General features: G+C 44.2%; 2 protein-coding genes across 3 annotated transcripts in view; both read left to right on the top strand.

Annotated features, from left to right (window-relative positions):
• Positions 1 to 5775: 5775 nt before the first annotated feature.
• On the top strand, positions 5776 to 13428 carry btbd17a (BTB (POZ) domain containing 17a). The gene is made up of 3 exons (XM_079659768.1): positions 5776 to 5898; positions 8137 to 8431; positions 11171 to 13428. The coding sequence occupies exons 1-3, from the start codon at positions 5820 to 5822 to the stop codon at positions 12243 to 12245; spliced, it is 1449 nt and encodes a 482-aa protein (XP_079515894.1). The 5' UTR covers positions 5776 to 5819; the 3' UTR covers positions 12246 to 13428.
• A 1211-nt stretch (positions 13429 to 14639) lies between these two features.
• map2k6 (mitogen-activated protein kinase kinase 6) overlaps positions 14640 to 21521 on the top strand; it is a 34064-nt gene continuing 27182 nt past the window's right edge. The window contains exon 1 of one of the 2 annotated variants that reach the window (XM_079660607.1): positions 14640 to 15063. In XM_079660607.1, the coding sequence (XP_079516733.1) occupies positions 14973 to 15063 (91 nt within the window). In that variant the 5' untranslated portion in view covers positions 14640 to 14972. Of the gene's footprint in view, positions 15064 to 15089; positions 15237 to 21521 lie in introns of those variants that run through there. The other variant, XM_079660608.1, reaches the window with a different exon arrangement.

The raw sequence follows: 21521 nt of genomic DNA, 5'->3' as shown, positions 1-21521 counted from the left end.
GGCTCTGATGGACACGGGCTGTAATCAGACGATGATCCATCAGCACCTGGTTCGGCCTGGGGCATTGATTGAAGCATCGTGGGTGAAGGTGAGGTGTGTGCATGGGGATATTCACCAGTACCCGGAGGTGACGCTGGAAATTTCTTATAAGGGGAAAAAGCATAGAGTCAGGGCTGGAGTTAGCACTCGCCTTACGCACCCTCTGATTTTGGGAACGAATTGGCCGGGGTTTGCTAAGCTAGCGGGGGCTATGGGGGTGCGTTCACGGACGGCAGGGAAATGTGAGTTGTGTGCTGTGTTTAGTGGAGAGTCGGAGGCGGCTGACGACATCGAGGGGGAAACGGACACGGAGGGGGCCGCGGAGGTCCCTCTGGACCCGCTGGTGTTTCCCGTGGAAGATTTCCCCCTCGAACAGTCGAGGGACGAGACCCTTCAGCACGCCTTCGGCCAGGTGGTGAGTATTGATGGCTCCCAGCTACACCCAAACGCAGCACTCACTCACCCACACTTTACGGTGGTTAGGGACAGGTTGTATCGTGTAAGCCGTGACACACAGACAGGAGAGATAAATACCCAGTTGTTGGTGCCAAAAAGCCGTCGGGAAATGGTTTTCCAGGCGGCTCATTATAACCCCATGTCAGGTCACCTAGGGTACGACAAATCACTACACCGGATAATGGCCCAATTTTATTGGCCGGGCATTCGCGCAGATGTGAAGCGGTGGTGTGCATCTTGCCGTGAATGTCAGCTGGTTAACCCGCCGGCCATCCCCAGAGCGCCTTTGCACCCGTTACCATTGATTGAGGTGCCTTTTGAGAGAGTTGGAATGGATCTCATCGGGCCATTAGACCGGAGTGATAGAAGAGTCCACCAGTGACTGGTGTTGCCCCGTCGTGCTGGTACGTAAGTCCGACGGGTCAATCCGGTTCTGTGTGGACTACCGCAGGGTGAACGAGGTGTTCAAATTTGATGCTTATCCAATGCCCCGGGTCGACGAACTCCTGGATCGGCTAGGCACTGCTCGCTTTTACACGACGCTGGATTTAACCAAAGGCTATTGGCAGATTCCCCTTTCTCCAGAGTCTAAGGAAAAAACGGCCTTCTCCACTCCGTATGGTTTATACCAATTCATCACACTTCCTTTCGGGTTGTTCGGAGCTCCAGCCACCTTCCAGCAGCTCATGGACCGGGTGCTGCGTCCCCACTCTGCATATGCTGCTGCTTACTTGGATGATGTCATCATTCACAGTGAGACATGGGAGCAGCATATGCAGCAGTTGGGGGCGGTGCTCGAGTCCCTGAGGCAGGCGGGGCTCACGGCCAACCCGAAGAAGTGTGCGGTTGGACGGAGGGAGGTACGGTATCTGGGGTACCACTTGGGCGGCGGGCAGGTGCGGCCACAGATAGAGAAAACAACCGCCATTTCAGCCTCTCTGGCGCCCAAGACGAAAAAAGAGGTCAGGAGGTTCATGGGGCTGGCCGGCTACTACAGGCGGTTCATCCCGTCCTTTTCGGAGCTGACCAGTCCCCTGACCGACCTGACCCGAAAGGGTGCTTCAGATCCGGTCCAGTGGACAGAGCGGTGTCAGCTGGCGTTTGAGAGGGTTAAAAAAGCCCTCTGTGGTAAGCCGCTTCTGTATTCTCATGACTTCTCTCTCCCTTTTGTGTTGCAAACCGACGCCTCGAACAGTGGGGTGGGGGCCGTTTTGTCCCAGCACGTAGAGGGGGTCGACCGCCCCGTACTGTACATTAGCCGTAAGCTCGCCCAGAGGGAGGTGAACTACAGTACGGTGGAAAAGGAGTGCCTCGCCATACGGTGGGCGGTCGGCGCCCTGCGGTATTACCTCCTGGGGCGCCCTTTCACCCTCTGGTCGGACCATGCCCCGCTCCAGTGGCTCCACCGCATGAAGGATGCCAACGCTCTGATCACTCGGTGGTATCTGGCGTTACAGCCTTTCAACTTCAAGGTGATCCACAGGCCGGGTAACCGGATGGTTGTGGCTGATTTCCTCTCTCGCTTGGCGGAGGGGGGGGGGAGAGTCAGCTTGCGGCCGGCGGGATCCCGGCCTGAGTCGGGCGGTGGGGGTATGTGGCAGCGGGGTGTGGTTTGGGCGCTGGCTGCTGGAGCCAGATTAAACAGCTTCCCAGCTGACCGTGTGTGCAGGAAAACGCCGTCTTCGTCCACGTGATCGCTGAATGCCTGATGCAGCACAACAGAGAAGAAGATGCCGAAGAGCATGGGCGCTAACACGCAGCCTTGTTTGACTCCACTGCCAACGGAGAAGCTGTCTAAAGTAGATCCTTCAAAGAAAACCGTTGCTGACTGTGGCAGCGGGGTGTGGTTTGGGCGCTGGCTGCTGGAGTGAAGGGAGTGGCTCGGCCGGAGGCCAGACAGCTGATCGGAATCAGGTAATCAGTGCAGGAAGAAAAGCATGTCGTAACCTGGTTCTGGTCTGTTATGCAGTAGGCGGGATCCTGGAAGGTCGCCAAAGGACCTGTGAAGTTTCCCACCCGGGCAACGTTTGAGACCCGCGCATATTATTGTTTGGAGTTAATAAACGCCTGTGTTTCACCAACCTGCTCTTTCCGTCCTGATTTGAACCCTGTGTGAGCGGAGAGGCTCACACTGACATGTCCTCGTGAAGCGATTTGACCAGCCCGAGCAGTGTCGGTGGGCAGCCGAGTTTTTGCAAGATGGCGAACAGTCCTTCCCGACTCACCATGTCGAACGCCTTCGTCAGGTTGACAAACGCCATGTGCAGTGGTTTGTTTTGCTCTCTGCACTTTTCTTGCACCTGGCGCACCGTGAAGACCATGTCTGTTGTTGATCGGCCACTTCGAAACCCGCACTGTGACTCTGGGTATATGCGAGCGGCTAGTTTCTGGAGCCGCACCAGCAGAATTCTGGAGAAGACCTTGCCAAGCACGCTCAGTAGCGAAATGCCACGGTAGTTGTTACAGTCCCCTTTGTTCTTGTAAAGCGGGATTATCTTGGCGTCCTTCATGTCCGATGGGAAAGCGCCCGCTTGCCAGCATTGACAGAGCAGCTTGTGCATGTGCGGCAGTAAGCAGCTGTCACATTTGAGGAGATCAGCCGGGATGCCGTCCGTGCCCGCAGCTTTGCCCTCAGCAGTGTGCTTCAGTGCGTTCACTAGCTCTTCCATGGTTGGCAAGTTGTCCAGCTCAGCATTGATGTCAAAGCTGGGTGTTGAGGCCAAAGCCACGTGGCTGATGCTCCTTGGTTTGCCATAGAGCTCTGAGTAGTGCTCAACCCATCGTGACATCTGTTGCCCTGTGTCAGTGATCAGTGCTCCTTCTGCAGACTTCAGCGGACAAACCTTCTTTGCTCTCGGCCCAATAGCCTTGTTCAAGCCCCTGTACAGTTCCCGCAGGTTACCAGTGTCTGAAGCCTGTTGGATGTCATCGCAGAGCTTGTTCCAGTACTGGTTAGCACAGGATTGAGCTGTCCTCTGAAGTTCACGCTGCGCATCCTTGAGTGCAGTGAGAGAACTCCGTGTTGCCCGTTGCTTGTAGACTTTGTGCGCCTTGTTCTTGGCAGAGAACAGCGGTTCCAGGACTACAGCATTTTCGGCCATCCAGTCTCCTTGCGGCGGCCTTTTCGTGCCAAAAGATTCAGTATCCGCGTCATGCATAGCAGCTCGCTGGCTCTGCTAGTTCTCTTCTGGTCCTGTGCCGGTACTGCTTGCAGCCATCTTCTTTGCAAACGACTTCCGGAATGCCATGACATTTTCTGCGCATTTCATTCTTGCGGTGTTTAGGCGCGGCTTCTCTTTTTGTCTTGGGGTAGGTTTTCGTTTAGGCATGTTCATCTGGGTTAGAACAAGCAAGTGGTCGGTATCACCATCAGCAGTGTGGTAAGTTCTGGAGCATCTGACTAGGCCAATGTCACGTCTTCTGACCAAAGCTAAGTCTAGCTGGTGCCAGTGCTTGGACCGTGGATGCATCTATGTCACCCGCCGACGTTGCTTCTGCTGGAACCAAGTCTTTGCGATGCAGAGCCCATGTTGACTGCACAGCTCGAGAACTCGCTGTCCGTTTTCGTTGATTTTTCCAACACCAAAGTGACCGATTGCATCCAGCCATGCTAGATAATCGGCGCCCACACGAGCATTGAAATCGCCAAGCAGCATCACGCAGTCCTCGGGGGGAATCTTGTTCAAGACGCCAGCCAGGCTGTCGTAGAACTGTTCCTTAACCGCAGCTTCACTCGGCAGTGTGGGGGCGTAGGCACATATCAGATGTATTGGGCTGGCAGATTGCTTGAGCATCAGGGAAATTATCCTTTCTGACACACAGACAGGGGTGTCAAACTCTTTCACCAGCTTGTCGGACACTGCAAAGCCTACGCCGTGTGTGCGGTGTTCATCTTTGGTTTTTCCCATCCAGAAGAAAAGTGTAGTTTTGCTTTGATAGAACCAGAATCGGCTAGTCTGGTTTCCTGTAGCGCGGCGACGTCGATTGCAAGCTTGGCCAGCTCCCGGTCGATCAGTGCTGTTTTGCGTGTTACACCTTGTCTTTGTACGTTGCAGTCTGGATCCGTAGTGAATCCCGGACACATGGTACGAACATTCCAGCTTCCCAGCCGGAGATGTACATTTAAATTAAAATTTGAATTCCGCTCTTTATTACGGTTTGTAGTTTTTCTTTGATTGGTAGGTGAGATTTTAACGTCCATGGTTGCTGTGACCACCCCATCGAAGCAATAGACGTGGCGGGTCAGAACCTAACTGGCCAGGGGCTGCCTGGCTTGAGGCGGGCGGTTAATGACCATTGGGGCACGATGACCCCTCCCACCGACGCAGAGGACCCGTGGCGCTCCGTTTTACGCCAATCTGACTGGAGCTTATAACCCGTAGACTGTCGCTCTGCCGTGTTGTTTCCCCGGCGTCTTTAAGCCGCCGCGATGAAGTGTCCTCTCCATTGCACTTGCCCGGGTGGGAATGAGGGCTCCAGCGTCGCCCAAGCTGCAGGAACCACACTTGGCCTCCGCTGACAAGACTCCAAGGAAAGACAGAGGTCAATACATTGGCGCCAACATTGGCTGCAGGAGATGGCCGTTGGCTCACGAGGAGCTCATCCGCCCTTTGACAGGTTTTGTATTTAGTCCTGCTCGGTGTCTCCATTACCCTCCACACAAGACCGAGGCCAGGTGGGGGAGCCGGTTTAGTCGCCGACGACCCGACCATGGAACAGCTAGCACTGGTTTACATGGTACCAGTGGAAGTCAAGGACTTAGCTGATATTCATAATAATAAATAGAATAGAATAGATATGAAAGTAAAGTGCCCCAAAGTTGTACTTAAGTTAAGTATTTGAGTACGTTTATTTAGTTACATTCCACCACTGGTTCCTAATCAAGCGTCAGTCCTGGCCACAGCTCACTGTGAGATGTGTACATCAAATAATGTTCTGCTCAATCAAACTCTCAACATCAAACCGCGCCAACCCCCCCCCCCCCCCCCCCCCCCCCCGCCGCGGCCCCCTCATCAGATCAATGACATGCAGCAGGCATTAATACCCAAGGATAGGAAAGTCAGAATCAAAGTCGTAGCCATGGAAACAACCCAGGCCTGTTTCGATCAATGAGGTGTGTGTGTGTGTGTGTGTGTGTGTGTGTGTGTGTGTGTGTGTGTGTGTGTGTGTGTGTGTGTGTGTGTGTGTGTGTGTGTGTGTGTGTGTGTGTGTGTGTGGCGGGCCGGATGTAGCGAGGAGAACCCCCTGTCCCACTTACCCCCTCACCCTCTACAGCAGAGTGGACAAGAATCCAGACGCACAGTGGGCACGGACGGAGGAAGACAATGGTGCAACAAGGCGTTCAGACCCAGGCTGGGATGCTGTTTGTGGCTCTCTGTCTGCACATGGGGGCAGCTACTGCAGGTGAGTTAGGGCCATAATGCTCCAACATCAATAACAGGAGGAATCATTGGCAGTCTGATCTATTTATGCTTCATTTAATATGCTGCTACACAAAGACTTACTGTGTTTGGGCCACAGGCAGTATTGCAAATTAGTTTTTGATGTGTCATTTAAACTAATAATAGGAATAGTGGATGTACTCATGTCATGAAAATGAATGTATTGTATTTCAGTGGTACATTTAAAAAGTGTTTTAAACTGTGACTTGTTTTTTGGTAATACTTTCGGCTAAAGGAATTCAAATGTAGGGCAGGTTCATTTATACACCACATCTATTTCAATTCAACACAACGAAAGGTAGCACTCAAGTTGAATTAATGCAACAGCACTTACAATGGTCTGGCTTTTTGAAGCTAATATATAAGCAAGTTTCTTTTGAATCTTTATGGTTTATTGCACTTATTGTAAGTCACTTTGGATGTAAGCGTCAGCTAAATTAAGTGTAATTTCAAGCAGGCAATTCAAAGTGCTTCACATTAAATCATCAACAGCAACAAGACAAACAAAGCGAAAGATACCACACACCACTGATGACCATTTGAATTCTAAATATTAAAATCAGACATAAAAATCCAAGACACTAGAATATGAAAACAAGCTAAAACATGAAGATATATAAGAAAGGTATAAATGAATGCAGTTTAAGAAATTAAAATATCAGAATGACTTCATTCATCCTACAGTGGGAACATTTATGTTTCTGCAAAAGACCTGCAGTACTGTATATGGTGACAGAAATGGCAATATGAAAATTCAACTGGAAGGAAAGTAGGTCAGAAAGGACTGATTGTTTTTGGAAGAGCAGTGCAAGTTTTTTGCCTCCAAAATGGAAGTTTCCAATATATATTAAATATATTATCTTCTGGGGATGGATTTTAATTTTAACAGTCAAACTCACCATTAATTCTTCCTCATAATAATCAAATAATTATGCACAATCCCTAATAAGGTAACTTCAGTTTATGTACTTAATTGACACGTAAAAGCTGACAGACTGTTATGAACTTTTTTTGCTTATGGCCCATAACTGAGTTTATGTAATGTTTTTAATGAGGGAGTGGAAGAGATACAGAGGAATCACACTGTGCTAATACAAGTCAAGAATATGATCCCAGCAGTAACAGTAACAGTGCAGTGTGCCGGGGAGAGGAGGTGCCCCCCCCCCCCCCCCTCCCCCGGGCACATAACCACATCAGCTGCAACAAAGCTTTAATTAAACGTGACCCACAATGCCTCATTATCCAGACAGTGCAGCTGGACTGATCAATGGCATGGTATTGGGTGATGCTGCCCCACTATTTGCTCCAATTTATAACTGGCATGCAACTCCTGGGATATATTTGTCATATTCACAACAAATTCAAAATAACTCGTTAGCAATAAGAATCTGAATGCTTATAGGCTACCTTTAAAAATGCTAATTAAATATATTTAATCATGAGAAGGCTAAAAAGAAAATAGTAAGGGGTCAATTAACAAAAATGTAAATTACTTAAAAAGTTATATAAGTCACTTATTGTAAATAAATTAAATGTAAACTAAATGTAAACACGAATGTAGTTATTTTTTAAGCAAAAGTATATATATATATATATATATATATATATATATATATATATATATATATTTATACAAAATGTGTAAACAGTTGCGAACTTGAACATTAAAGATGCCCAATGATTCAAATGGTTCACTGTGACGTGTCTCCATGCTTTAATGTTCAAAAAGCTCTTTATTTTTCTCATACTTCCTGTGCCGCAGCACCTCTTTTCACCCTCTGTCTGAAACCAGAGCCCAGTCTGCTCTGATTGGTTAGCTGGCCTGCTCTGTTGTGATTGGTCATCCGCTTAGAGATGTCCGACCCCTTAGCCTGTCAAGTACAATGTGTTGGAGCGCTAGCGTGACTGCTACATAGTGATGTCATTATGTTACAGAGGTAAACAAAGGAGTCCAATGGAGGTGTTTCAGGCAGGGGGGGAGTGTGTGGGAGAGATGCTCCCTCGTGAACTTTGGGATTTTAGCCTTTGCAGACCATTTACATTCACAAACACCTATAACACACTAAAGTTAAAGGGAAAACCCCCAAAACATAATAGAAAAATAAATGGTGCATTTAAGTATTGGGTTTTGGAACCTTGCTTTAACTTGTTTTCCAATCTGATAACTCTATTTATTCCTGCTCCTTTCCCCCTCCACCAGGCATGCTGAAAGTTGACATGACCTTGGATGGCAATGGGGGGGGCGGGGACACCATCAGCCACTCCCTGACCCTGGTGAAGCGTCTTGAGGCGCTGCTGCTTCAGGGGAACGGCAGTGACCTGTCTCTCCGGGTGGAGACCCCCAGCGCGGACGAGGTGAAGGTGATCCAGGCTCACTCTTTGGTGCTGTCCCTGCAGAGCCCCGTGTTCGAGGAGATCCTGCTAAGCCGCAACAGCAGCAAGCTGGTCCTGAAGGAGGGCTCCGACTGTGCAGCTGTGTTTGATAAGTTCATCAGGTGGGGACACATTTCATCTCAATATGTCAGACTGTGTGAGAGTCACTTCCACCCCCTGCTTCACCCAGTTTGATTGAGTCCTTATGCCTAGAGGAATGAACTCTGCAACTGCAGCCCTACATTAACCGAGACAAACAATCAATGAGTCCAACATAAAACAGATTGACCATTCAGGGAACTGCTGGGTTGCTCAATAGCAGCTCCTGTGGTGTAGCAATAAGACATTGAGGAGCCTGTGCTGCAGGAGCAATCAATACAACTATCTATTTGTATCTCAAATGCTAATGAGTTTTACTAAAACCTGTATTACAGTAGACATGATATACAGGACTGTCTCAGAAAATTAGAATATTGTGATAAAGTTCTTTATTTTCTGTAATGCAATTAAAAAAACAAAAATGTCATACATTCTGGATTCATTACAAATCAACTGAAATATTGCAAGCCTTTTATTATTTTAATATTGCTGATTATGGCATACAGCTTAAGAAAACTCAAATATCCTATCTCTAAATATTAGAATATCATGAAAAAGTATACTAGTAGGGTGTTCAACGAATCACTTGAATCGTCTAATTAACTCGAAACACCTGCAAGGGTTTCCTGAGCCTTGAAAAACACTCAGCTTGGTTCAGTAAACTAAATCACAAGTATGGGGAAGACTGCTGATCTGACTGCTGTCCAGAGGACCGTCATTGACACCCTCCATCAGGAGGGTAAGACACAAAAAGAAATTTCTCAAAGAGCAAGCTGTTCACAGAGTGCAGTTTCAAAACACATCCACAAAAAGTCTGTTGGAAGGGGGAAATGTGGCAGGAAACGCTGCACAACCAAGAGAGATGACCGCAGCCTTAACAGCATTGTGAAGAAGAGTCGCTTCCAGAATTTGGGGGAGCTTCAAAGACAGTGGACTGAAGCTGGAGTCCAGGTATCAAAAGTCACTGTTCCCAGACGTGTCCGGGAAATGGGCTACAATAGCCGTATTCCCATGGTCAAGCCACTTCTGAACTCAAGACAACGGAAGAGGCGTCTGACTTGGGCTAAGGAAAAGAAGCACTGGACAGTTGCACAGTGGTCCAAAGTCCTCTTTTCAGACGAAAGCAAGTTTTGTATTTCATTTGGAAGTCAAGGCGCCAGAGTCTGGAGAAAGGCTGGAGAGGAGCAAAATCCAAGTTGCTTGAAATCCAGTGTGAAGTTCCCACAGTCAGCGATGGTTTGGGGAGCCATGTCAGCTGCTGGTGTTGGTCCACTGTGTTTCATCAAGCCCAGAGTAAATGCAGCTGTGTACCAAGAGATTTTAGAGCACTACATGCTTCCGTCTGCTGAAAAGCTCTATGGAGATGAGGAATTCATTTTCCAGCATGATCTGGCACCTGCCCACAGTGCCAAAACCACCAGTAACTGGTGTACTGACCATGGCATTACTGTCCTCGATTGGCCTGCAAATTCCCCTGACCTGAACCCCATAGAGAATATGTGGGGTATTGTGAAGAAGAAGCTGAAAGACACCAGACCCAACAATGCTAATAAGCTAAAGGCCGCTATTGAAGCATCCTGGGCATCCATAACACCTCAGCAATGCCACAGGCTGATTGCCTCCATGCCACGCCGCATTGATGCAGTAATCCGTGCAAAAAGATTCCCAACCAAGTACTGAGTGCATTAATGGACATTTTCAAATGATTGATTGTGTTTTGCTGTTATAAATCTTTTTTTTTTACTTGGTCTGAGGAACTATTCTAATTTTTTGAGATAGGATTTTTGAGTTTTCTTAAGCTGTATGCCATAATCAGCAATATTAAAATAATAAAAGGCTTGCAATATTTCAGTTGATTTGTAATGAATCCAGAATGTATGACATTTTTGTTTTTTTAATTGCATTACAGAAAATAAAGAACTTTATCACAATATTCTAATTTTCTGAGACAGTCCTGTATGCCAGACTGAGACTGAGATTCATTCATTGTAACAAAAATAAAACTACACCTTTTCCCCGAATACTATAAAGGGTCAACGGTAACTTTTTGAAGAGGAGGATACTGTGAGATTACTTTGATTGAATTCAGTCTGACAGAAACACAATTCTATTTTCATAAAAACAATGAATCAAACAGAGAATTATGACCAAACTCTGCTGCTGTAGGTATTTTCAGCAGTATTTAGCTCTTTGTTTTGGGTTTAATAGCACAAAAACAGTTTTGTTCTGTCTTCAGAACCAGCAAGCAGTTTGTTTTCAGCAAAAAGCTATAATAAACCCACTGGACACTACCTACCGAGTACCAAATGCTAGACAAAGCATGTAGCAGCCATAACCACACCTAATTCTCAGGAGTTGGTTGAGACCAAAACAGAGCGAAAATAGATTAAATGTTGAACTCTTATCACCATGTCAAGATAATTTTAGGGTTGTACTCCATGTGTGGATGGCGCTTTGCATTCATCAGGTAGACTTAAACAACTGCATTTGGATGATTACGTTGCTTTACCTGCTGGATGTGTAGATATGCAACTGTTTGCTAGCATATTAGCATGTGAAAATGTTGTGTTCTTTAGCTTGTTGTGGCGTTTTTTTGCCCCCAAATGGCAAAAATGCTGTTGCAGTCCAAGAATAGTGGGTCTTGATGTTGGTAAAACATTTTCCAACTAGCTGTTTTAGGCTAAATGGTCTCATTCTGAATGTATGTATGTGATTGATTCAAATGCTTCACCTTGAAACCCCTTCTTCCTCTTTCTGAGCAGGTATCTGTATTGCGGAGAGATTTCACTGCGTCTGGACCAGGCAACCCCTTTACACAAGCTGGCCACTAAGTACCAAGTGACAGGCCTCCAGCAGGGCATCACCCAGTACATGACCCAGAATCTGGCCCGGGAGTCCACCTCAGGCCACGTGGCGGGCTGGTATGAGTACGCCGTGCAGGCCGGGGACGTGACTCTGAGGGACAGCTGCATTCAGTTTATGGCGTGGAACCTATCGTCGGTGTTGCAGAGCGGGGAGTGGGTGACCATCAGCAGCCAGCTGCTCATGTCCCTGCTTCAGCGGTCAGACCTGATCCTGCAGAGTGAGATGGAGCTCTTTGCCGGGCTGGAGGCCTGGATTATTCAGAATGAGCCGGACGGTCTGACAGCGGAGAACGCTTTGAGAGCGGTGCGTTACGCCATGATGCCGCCACGAGAGCTCTTCCGCCTGCAGACCCAGTCGGCCATCTTGGCTCGCTATCAAGAGTCGGTGCGCGACCTGCTCTACATGTCCTACCAGTTTCACTCTGCGTCACCAATGCAAATGGCCAAGTACTTTGATGTGAACTGTAGCCTCTTCATGCCTAGGAACTACCTGTCCCCAGTGTGGGGGTCTCCCTGGATCATCAACAACCCCTCACGAGACGATCGGAGCACCAGCTTCCAGACGCAGCTGGGGCCCAGCGGGCACGACTCCAGCAAACGGGTGACCTGGAACGCCCTGTTCTCGCCACGCTGGTTACCGCTCAGCATGAGGCCGATGTACACAGATTCGGGCGCCATGCAGCCGACACGTGTGGACGGAGGTCGCCCTCGCATCATTATCACGCCGGCCACGTCCAGCGCAGAATTCGCCGGAGTTAACTTCCAGAAGACGGTGATTGTGATGGCTCAGCAGCAGGGGAAGGTGGTGGTGAAACACGTCTACAACTTCCACCAGAGCACGGAAGAAAATGGGGATTTCTTGGCAGAAGCCGACCTGTACCGCCGGACGTCTGAATACCTCATCGACAGCTCCCTCTTCCTCCATATTGTGGTGAAACCTCTGTACCAAAGCCTCATAACCAGCAAGAACTGACCCTCTACCAAACACAATCCAACCATGTGAAGCAACATCTCATATCACATCGTGGGGATCTGAAACCTCTTTGAGTGTGATGTTTGGACCATTTGTCTTGTCTCATGTTATTGCTGTTTCATTGGGCAATTACCACACCAAAGCTTTATGTATTACTGCTTGAGAGCATTTTTAAATATTGGAACATGTTTCAAAGGATAAGTCTGGTGTTATTATATATTTTTTAAATCCCATTGATCAAAGTCTGATGTGCCCTAGAGCTCCATTGTTGTCCAAAAACTATTAAAAACACATCAAAGAGCCACACTCCCTTTAGTATTTTTGACTCAATCACACATCCACGTCCTGTTGCCCCAATTACTCACCAGAGCATCAAATATAGATCAATCCGCCACTGAAAGTAGACCCCAACAAATGCACTATTGCATCCCGGTTGAGGTTTTTTGCAAGTAATCTAAAATTCCCAAAGTTTTAAGGGCATTACAATGTCTTTCTATTTTTTTTTTTATTAGAGTCTTTATTTGTAAGCTGTCTGTAAAGCTTTCTCTTAGAACTGATGTTCTTGGTGCTGTAAACCTAAAACACTATCGGTTTTGGTCTTTTCATGGAATTTGCTGTCAAAAAGAAAAATATGTAATATCACCAGCTGCATCTTTTATGTTAGCGGTTCGGTTCCTGTTACATTTCATTTGTATTTTTGTTTTTAATATTGGTGCTAATATCCCTAATTTGCAATTAAGGGGTCACAGTTGTCATTCAAAACCCTGAAAGCACCAATTTGCTGATTGAAAAACAATCACTAAATCCGTGCTTTCTGGGCACCAAATGTAATCCTGTTGAACTTCAGGTGCTCCAACAGGCCCGTTTTTACTCTTTACTTTTAATGTATTTATAAAACTACTCGTATAAGCCTTCACACCAGAGTACTGTAGCTGTCAGAGTAACTTGTCATTAATTAATTCATTAAAGTCATTACTTAGTTTCACTTTTGCATTAATCAATGTTACCTGATAATAAAGATTTTTACTGAACTTTGAAAGTAAACTGAATATTTCCCCTGTGATGAGTGAGAAAAAGTATTCATTTCATTTAAGACAAGTCCATTTGAATTACAACCCGAAATTAGGCTCTTAGTAGGGTGTTATGATATGTCACCCTGTACTCTCGATCAGGTTAGGAAAAACTGCAGAAATGCAATAGATTTTTAATTGTATTTACAATAGGTTATACATTGTAAGATTAAACCACCAAAAAGTACACAAACAGATAGACTAGTGGAAAAAAAACTCCCACATACACAGTTTATTTTACTAACTTATTATCTTTAGTTATGTAGATGTACATGTACCCTAAATTCACTGGATGTAAGTATTAGATTGACGACTAACTCTGAGCATCTAAAACATATTCTGGATGTTTTTACACATGGGTTTGTTTATTTAAAATTAAAAGCCTGATTTCACATTTCATTCTTTATTGCATGAACATCTTTAAACTGATAAAATCCCAAATCTTCTGTCTCCAAATCCTAACATTTCAACCAAATACAATAAGATCTAGATGTTCAAAAAAAAATTGGGAAATGAATGACACTTTGCTCATATTTAATCAAATTGTTCTTTATGTATCAATTTGGAAGGTTTCATGGTGACATGCAGAGGTGGGAGAAGTACACAGATCTTGTACTTGAGTAAAAGTAAAAATACCAGAGTGTATGAATACTCTGTTACAAGTAAAAGTCCTGCAATCACGCAAGTGAAAGTACAAACATATTATTTTCAATATATAACTAAAGTACCAAAAGTAAAAGTAGTGATTGTGCAGATTGGTGCATTTCAAAATAATATATATGATATGTTTTATAATGATTGATCATTAAAGTGTTCTCAAGCTGGTAAAGGTGCAGCTAGTTTGAATGACTTTGTATACTGCAGGGTAGCTTGTGAATTTACTCCAGGTGGAACTAAAGTCTGATTTAACACTTGGTTATATTTCTCATCATTCATCCACATCTGTAAAGGAACTAAAGGTATTATACATGTAATGGAGTAAACGTACAGCACTTACCTCTGAGTTGTAGTGGAGTAGAAGTTCAAAATAGTAAAATATTTAAATACTCAAGTAAAATCGCAAAATTATACTTAGGTGCAGTACTTCAGTACATCTACTTAGTTACTATACACCACTGGTGACATACATTATACATGTCACCTTTATGTTTTGTATGCACATCATTTAACTATTGAACTAGTTAAAACAATTCACTAAATACACTAACATTTTTTATTAAAGTGTATTGCTTTAGTTAATTGTACTATCAACCACTGGGCAACACACTACTTCTCCTTACACTCTAGTTCACACAAATCCAGCACAGAAATGTAAATAAAACCGCTCTCTAAACGCTCTGGACTCCATTTCCCATTATCCTTTGCGCTCCAAGCAGGAAGAACGTTCTCTCGCAGGGGCTCGCACTGATCCAAGTTAGGAGCTTTCAGCTGCCAGCCTTGGCCCATCATGTAAGTGCTGCGGAGAATTCTTTGCAGTGCAATTGCAGAAATTACCTGTTTTCCCGACGCCTGCGGGGGCCGTGCAATCACACCGGCGCTCTGTGCACGGACACGCACGCTCCGGACGCAAAAAGGCTCCAAGTGCATGAAGATCGAGGCTTGTATTTTGCATCTTTGTTGCAAAAAAGCAAGCCGCTGAAGCTCCATTGCGAGGGCGATGGAGGGAGGGAGTGAGAAAGAAGGCAAAGTCTTTTGTGCTTCCCCTCCCCCTCATCAAAGCAAAGGGGAAATGTCTCAGCCAAAGGGAGGTAAGCATATGAAACCGATCTGTGCAATACTGTGCGACATCATGCAATCACTGCTGCACGGTTTGCAACATGCAGCCGCTGCAGCTCGGCCGGTGCATTTTAAAGTTACATGGCTTTAGAAAAGGGTCAGTTGCATTTCCTGTTTAAAGATCTTCCCCTTTGCACAGTTCCTGGTAAGACGATGCTGTGTGTGTGCTCACTCATATTGACGCTGTTCGCAGGGATGTTGTGCACAGGGCGCCTTTTAACAGTCACGAGATAGACAAGGACAGTGCAACTCTTTATAATGAAACTCTGCACGACTTGATGCATGGCTTGTGACCATTGCTCAAGGTAAATACTGGAAGCAGAGTCGCGTGCAGGGCTGCACATATGCGTGGTTCTGTGCAGTGACGTGACAACCCGCAGCTGTCAGTGGTCAAGTTTGTTTATTTGGTGTTGATTTGTTCCTGTTTATGGGACAGACAATTACAATCTAAGAATATAATCTGTTGGGAGGGTAACTTTAACAATGTAATCTGTAACAATTACTAGTTATATGAAAAATAAAAAATGTAATTTAATCTGAGTATTTAATTTAAAAGTAATCATTACTTTCCCTTACTTTTTGATTACCTCAATATAAAATGCAATGCAAATAAAGAGAAACAAATTACAATAACGTGATTTTTGCTTAAGTGTATTACGTAAGACAACAGAACAATGTGACTTTTGGAAAAGAATATATTAAGATGTGTCCTCTTATAGGATAGTCCTCCTATAGTATAGTAAACAAAGTTTAATATATTGATTAAACATGGTATTTTTGCTAACTAATCAGGTATTCACCAACTGCATTTGAAAAAAGACTTGAAAGTAGCCTAAATGTAAACCAAAAAGAAAACAAACAGTACATCCACCTATCATATAATTCGTTTGTAATCCTGCTTGTAATACCCTTTCAAAAAAAAAATGTAACAGTAATCTGATTACTTCTTTTTTAATGTAACTGTAAGGGAATACAGTATAATGTGTTGTATCCTGATTATGTAATCCTGTTACATGTAATCCCCAAGCCTGTCTGTTGTGAGCATTGAGGTGGTGTTGAGTTCAAGAGCAGGGGGCTTCTTCAGGGTATTATAAAACAAGTCTCCAAACATCCTGTCCTGGCAACTGGATATGAGTCCAACCCCTGTGTGTGGGATGTTTCCTTTAGCATGCATATGGAAGCATGCATGCCACACTTTGAACCCGACTTTATCAACAGCTGTGGAGTACCTGCAGCCTGAGAGCTCTCACAGAACATCAGTGACTGCAGAGAGAAAAACAGCTGCAGTGAAACAGCTCAGGCGTTTTTCTCCTGCCTGCACCGTGTTTTCCAAGAAGTCCAAAGTGAGGCTGGTTCATTGCACAACATGTAGAACACACACACACACACACACACACACACACACACACACACACACACACACACACACACACACACACACACACACACACACACACACACACACACACAGTCAGAGGGCTGTACAGGATGTGAACAGGTAGCAGAGAGAGCCCCCGACGGTCAGAGGCTCGCAGTGTTTATCTGGTACAGTCAATTGTTCACCCACCTACACACAGGAACACACACATGATGATGAATAATGCACAGACATGGGTTTTATTTTTTGTACATGAATGAGTTGGTTTGGGACTTTCCTGAGAGCAGAAGTAGGCTTCTGTTCAGTGATGTTGTACGGTGCAGAAAACGCCACGCACAGAGATAAAGGTCTGAAAGGAGTATTGGTTAAATGTATGGCTGATTTTTTCCTACATTAAGTTTGATCTTGAGTTTTTGTTGTATGACAAACAAAATGGCACTGGAAATGAAATCACTTTTGTCAACTCCACGCACATTGATGGCTCTGTTGCGGCCGTTTGAAACCATGGATCCTTAGTAATAATGAAGGAAATACCTAATTAGAGCTGCAATGATAAGTCAATTATAGAAAAGCAATTTCCTCAACTGTTTTGATAATGGATAATTGTTTATTCCTAAGTTTCAGCTTGTCATTTGTGAGAGTTTTCTTCAGTTCTGCTGCTTCTGTGATGATAAATGAAATCATTTATTTATTTTGGTTTAACAAAACAGGCAATCTGATGGCAATGCTTTGGGCTTAAAAGTATTCATATTAAACAAATATGCCAAACATTTGACGTTCCAGCTTCTACATTGTGAGGATTTGCTGCTTATTCAGTTTTAGATGGTTGTGAACGAAGAGAGACACATTGGAAATTGGACTGTTGCTCTGAGAAAACATTTTTGAAGATGGAGATTTTTCATCGTTGTGAATTATGAAATCAGCGTATTAATCCTAGTTAAATAATTATTAATTGCAACTCTAACAGATTTAACAAATTACAAGTATCGTATATCTGAAGTGCTCAAAGAAAGTGACAGTAACCCGTTTTTTTGGTTGAAAAAACTTAACTATCGGAACAAATATGTTTGTAATTCGTTAAAACTCAAACTCAACCCATGTATCCTCGTGATAACCAACACTGTAGAATGTGCCTTGGTTTTAGTTCTTTCATGGTACCTTTGCCCCAGGGAGTGACATGCTAACGTGACAGTAAGGTAGCAAACAGCCCTGCCCATATGCATGATTCCTATAGAGTTATATCCAAGATGCGGCCACATTTTACTTGATGCTAGATGCCTTGTTGTTGTGCTTATCTGACCAGGATGGCTTGCTTGATTCCTCCATGCATTAGTAAAGAGAACAACAACATGGCCGCTTTATTCACATTTAAATTTCAAATCAATTAATTATCATGTTTAAATGTTGTACTTACAGATTGTTAGCAAGAAAAAGTTAATGCAGATATGAGTTCAAGTTATAAGAATGTATTTTATTAAAAAAGAAAAATGTGCAATAAACCTTACACAGATTATACATCTCAGTAAAATGAACACAGGTTGGTTTGTACTGAAAATAGAACTGTTACTCGCAGCCCTTCACAGACTGTACATTAGTGTTGTATAACTTAGGAAAGGAAATGAGTACAAATCTGCAAAGCTAAAATAAGCACCATGTCCTTGCGTTTTATTGACGCCAGACGGAGCAAAAATCCCATCGTCCTACTGCTGGTTTCCTTCAATTCTCATATAATTTGGCTTGGAAATGTGTGTAAAGTCTTGAATCTCTGTGGGGGCCGCAGCGTTTTGTCCCCTACCATTGTGCTGAGTGCTGCAGTGTGCTGTTCTGGCCGGTGGCAGGTTGACAGCCCCCCCCCCAGCTCGTGTCCCCCTGCAGCCTCACTGGCCCTCCAGCCCATGCACAAATGTCCCGTTTGTCATGCTAATGGAGGCAGCGTTTTCAGCTGCACAGATACTACATTTGCTGTTTCAACCGGCCAGTTGTTGGACAGGTTCCAGGCCTGAAGTGGCTTTTTTTTTGCTTCAATAACAGTCGAATTGTTCAGAGCATTGTTCACATGATCCACTAACTGTACTTCTCTTTTCAACTGAGTAAGCATGCATGCATTCAGACTGCAGCAACTTCTCTGAACGACATTATTTCTGATATTTTAAACAATTCCTGTTTATTTCAGCTTTGCATGCAAGCAGAGTTGTGAGATGTTACTGTGACTTCCTTTTTTTCAGTAAAGCTGATAATAACAGACACACAAATCCAGGTCTCTATGCGACCTGAAGTAACCTCTTTTTGGATTGTGATGTTAGCTGGTTTCTATACTTCACTGTTGACCCTGGATAGGGGAGGAGGGGTTGTTGCACAGTAGCATCGCCTAGCACTGCAAAATAATGCATGCATATCATGTAATTTATTAAAGGGGGATGAAGACATTGATTTAAGGTGTTTAATTTCTTGATGCATGCACATGTTTTCTCACTAGCGTAACTCCATCCTGCAAACATGTTCTCTTTCTCCCAGTTCTGGCTTAGAGAAAGATTTTCTGGAGGAAACAATATATTTGCACTACAGTGAAGCTGCATGCATTCTTCCACAACCTTTCACTCTACATGTGGATAGTTATACTAGTGGCTGTGCCAGCTGCTCTTTCCTTTTGTTTGAGTTTGCTGTAATTATGTGAGAGCAACCTCCATTCTGACTTTACCCACAGTCAGCAGTTTTTACACCTGTGTCCTTTTATGTTTTTTTCTGGTGTTAAATAAAACAACTTATTAAGAGCCTTGATAGGAAAGGAAATAATAACATTGAATCGGTGTGGGTCTAGAGCTTTTTTATCAACAATTGATTCAATTTATTAAAAAGTATGATTTATTTTGCGTTCACCTAATAAAGGACTCCTATTGTGCATTTAGGGGTTTTCCCATTCCTATAGTGTGTTATATAGGTTGTTGTTGTGCATGTAAATGGTCTGCAAAGCTCAAACTCCCTGTCTTCCCTCCAGAGAGAGTTTCTCTCCCACACACTCCCCCCTGCCTGAAACACCTTGTTTACTTATGTAACATAGTGGCATCACTATGTAACACTCGCGCCTCTATTGGCTAGCGCTCCAACACATTGTACGTGATAGGCTAGGGGCCGGGACATCTCGTAGCAGTTGGCCAATCACAACAGAGCTGGCCAGCTAACCAATCAGAGCAGACTGGTCTCTGGTCTCTGGTTTCAGACAGAGGGTGAAAAGAGGTGCTGCAGCACAGGCAGTATGAGAAAAATAAAGACCTTTTTCAACATTAAAGCATGGAGACAGTAGAGACACAACACAAATATGAACCTGAAATGAACATCATACGGCCCCTTTAACATTTGTTTTTCTACAAACAGCTAATCTCACAACACTGCTTTCTTCATCTATATCATTTTGTGCTACATTATCTGCCCTGGTGTCTGTGCGTACACAAGACGATGACGATATATACCTTACATTGACCTTCGCGTAGCTACAGAATGTATCATTTGTGCTAATGTCTGTGTTCTCGGGCTGCATCAGTGACTCACTGTTATGAGTAATTTGCAGTTGAAGGCCTTTTTGTTGACAGTCATGAGTGCAAAGAGACACTCAACTCAACACGTTCTCACTGGTAGAAACTCTAATATTTGAACCTTTTACATTAAGTAGCCTGTCTATTAATGGGACAGTGTTTTTATGGGGCTTCTGCTTTATTGCCAGTGTTACAGAACCCTTAAGAGTTCTGCAGGAAAGTGACTTGGTTGCTATCAACAATGTCTAAATGTTGTTTTTACTTGGCAGTAAATCAGTTGAGCGGTACAATATCTTCAGTGTTTTCATTATGCTGAACATGGTCTCATTTACACTGTTTGGTTTCAGAATCAGAATCCCTTTTATTTACAAAGTAGGTTGACATATAAAGGGAATTTGACTCCAGTTCACATCAGCTCTCATTAGACGTGAAGACAGTGTAGACATCCAGCCAAAAAAAACATGTCAAGCTATTTTTCACAGGCGAGAGCTGGATAAACAATCTATATTCAGCTCAGATTGCTGCTGTCTGCTCAGGGTTGTGGTACAGGTGGTGCAAGATTCTGAGGTCTTGTAGGGTCGACAACCGTAAGAAAATATTGTGATATGTTTGGTTGTCAATCTGACAAATGTTCCTAGAAAGCTCTCTGACCTTGGTCGTATACTGTTTTGAAGCCTTGAGTTTTTGTATATAGGCCTTGACCTTGTTCAAATGACACAAGAGGGTGGTGCTAAGTACAGCCAAACACAGAACAAGACATTCTTAGATAACAGAAATGTTACTTTTAAACTGGGAAAGGGTCCAAACTCTAAGACAATAGCAAAGACAATTTATAAACCAATAATGGCCCAACAATCACAAGATACATGCCCTAAAGCATATCCTTTTTTATTGACAGGACCATCATGCTTTATTGAAGAAAAGCTTAAAAATAGCGAATGGACCCATAAACGTATTTTAAACTATTTTACTCAGCTAATTAATTAAATGAGTGTCATTTTCCCATAGACTTCTATATAATTGGACTTTATTTTTGCAACCAGTGGAGTTGCCCCTTGCTGGCCTTTTGTACAAATGCAGTTCTAAGGCAGTACCCAATCCAATTCACTTTTCAGACCTGGATGCTGGCCCTTGATTCTGAAAAATGGCAGCCACTTAGAGCCAGATCTACAAACCATGGCAAGATAAAATCAGAAGGATTTTTTCGTTTATTACTCTCAGTATTTTTGCCACGGTGGTCTCCGGTAATATCTCTGGATTTGTTCAGTGCAAGCAGCGTTTCTTGCTCTGAGCCAACCTGTATGTTAATACAATCTCTGCTATCTGCTACTCTCATTAAAGTTGAGCCGAGTACACAGGAAGTGTAGCATGAGCCGATGACGACATGATTCCCAAAGGACCATCTGACAGCTGTAGCCTAAAGGAGATGCCATCTTTGGAAGTATAGAGTATCTAACAAACTGCCATAGCAGCTCCGGCTGGTGTTATTTTCAAATCTCTTTTTTCTTCTACCACCCCACCC

Source organism: Notothenia rossii (genome assembly GCF_949606895.1).
Source record: "Notothenia rossii genome assembly, chromosome: 11".
Taxonomy (NCBI): Eukaryota; Metazoa; Chordata; class Actinopteri; order Perciformes; family Nototheniidae; genus Notothenia; species Notothenia rossii.
The sequence above is the reverse complement of the archived record's forward strand: the minus strand, read 5'-3'. Positions and strand labels throughout refer to the sequence as shown.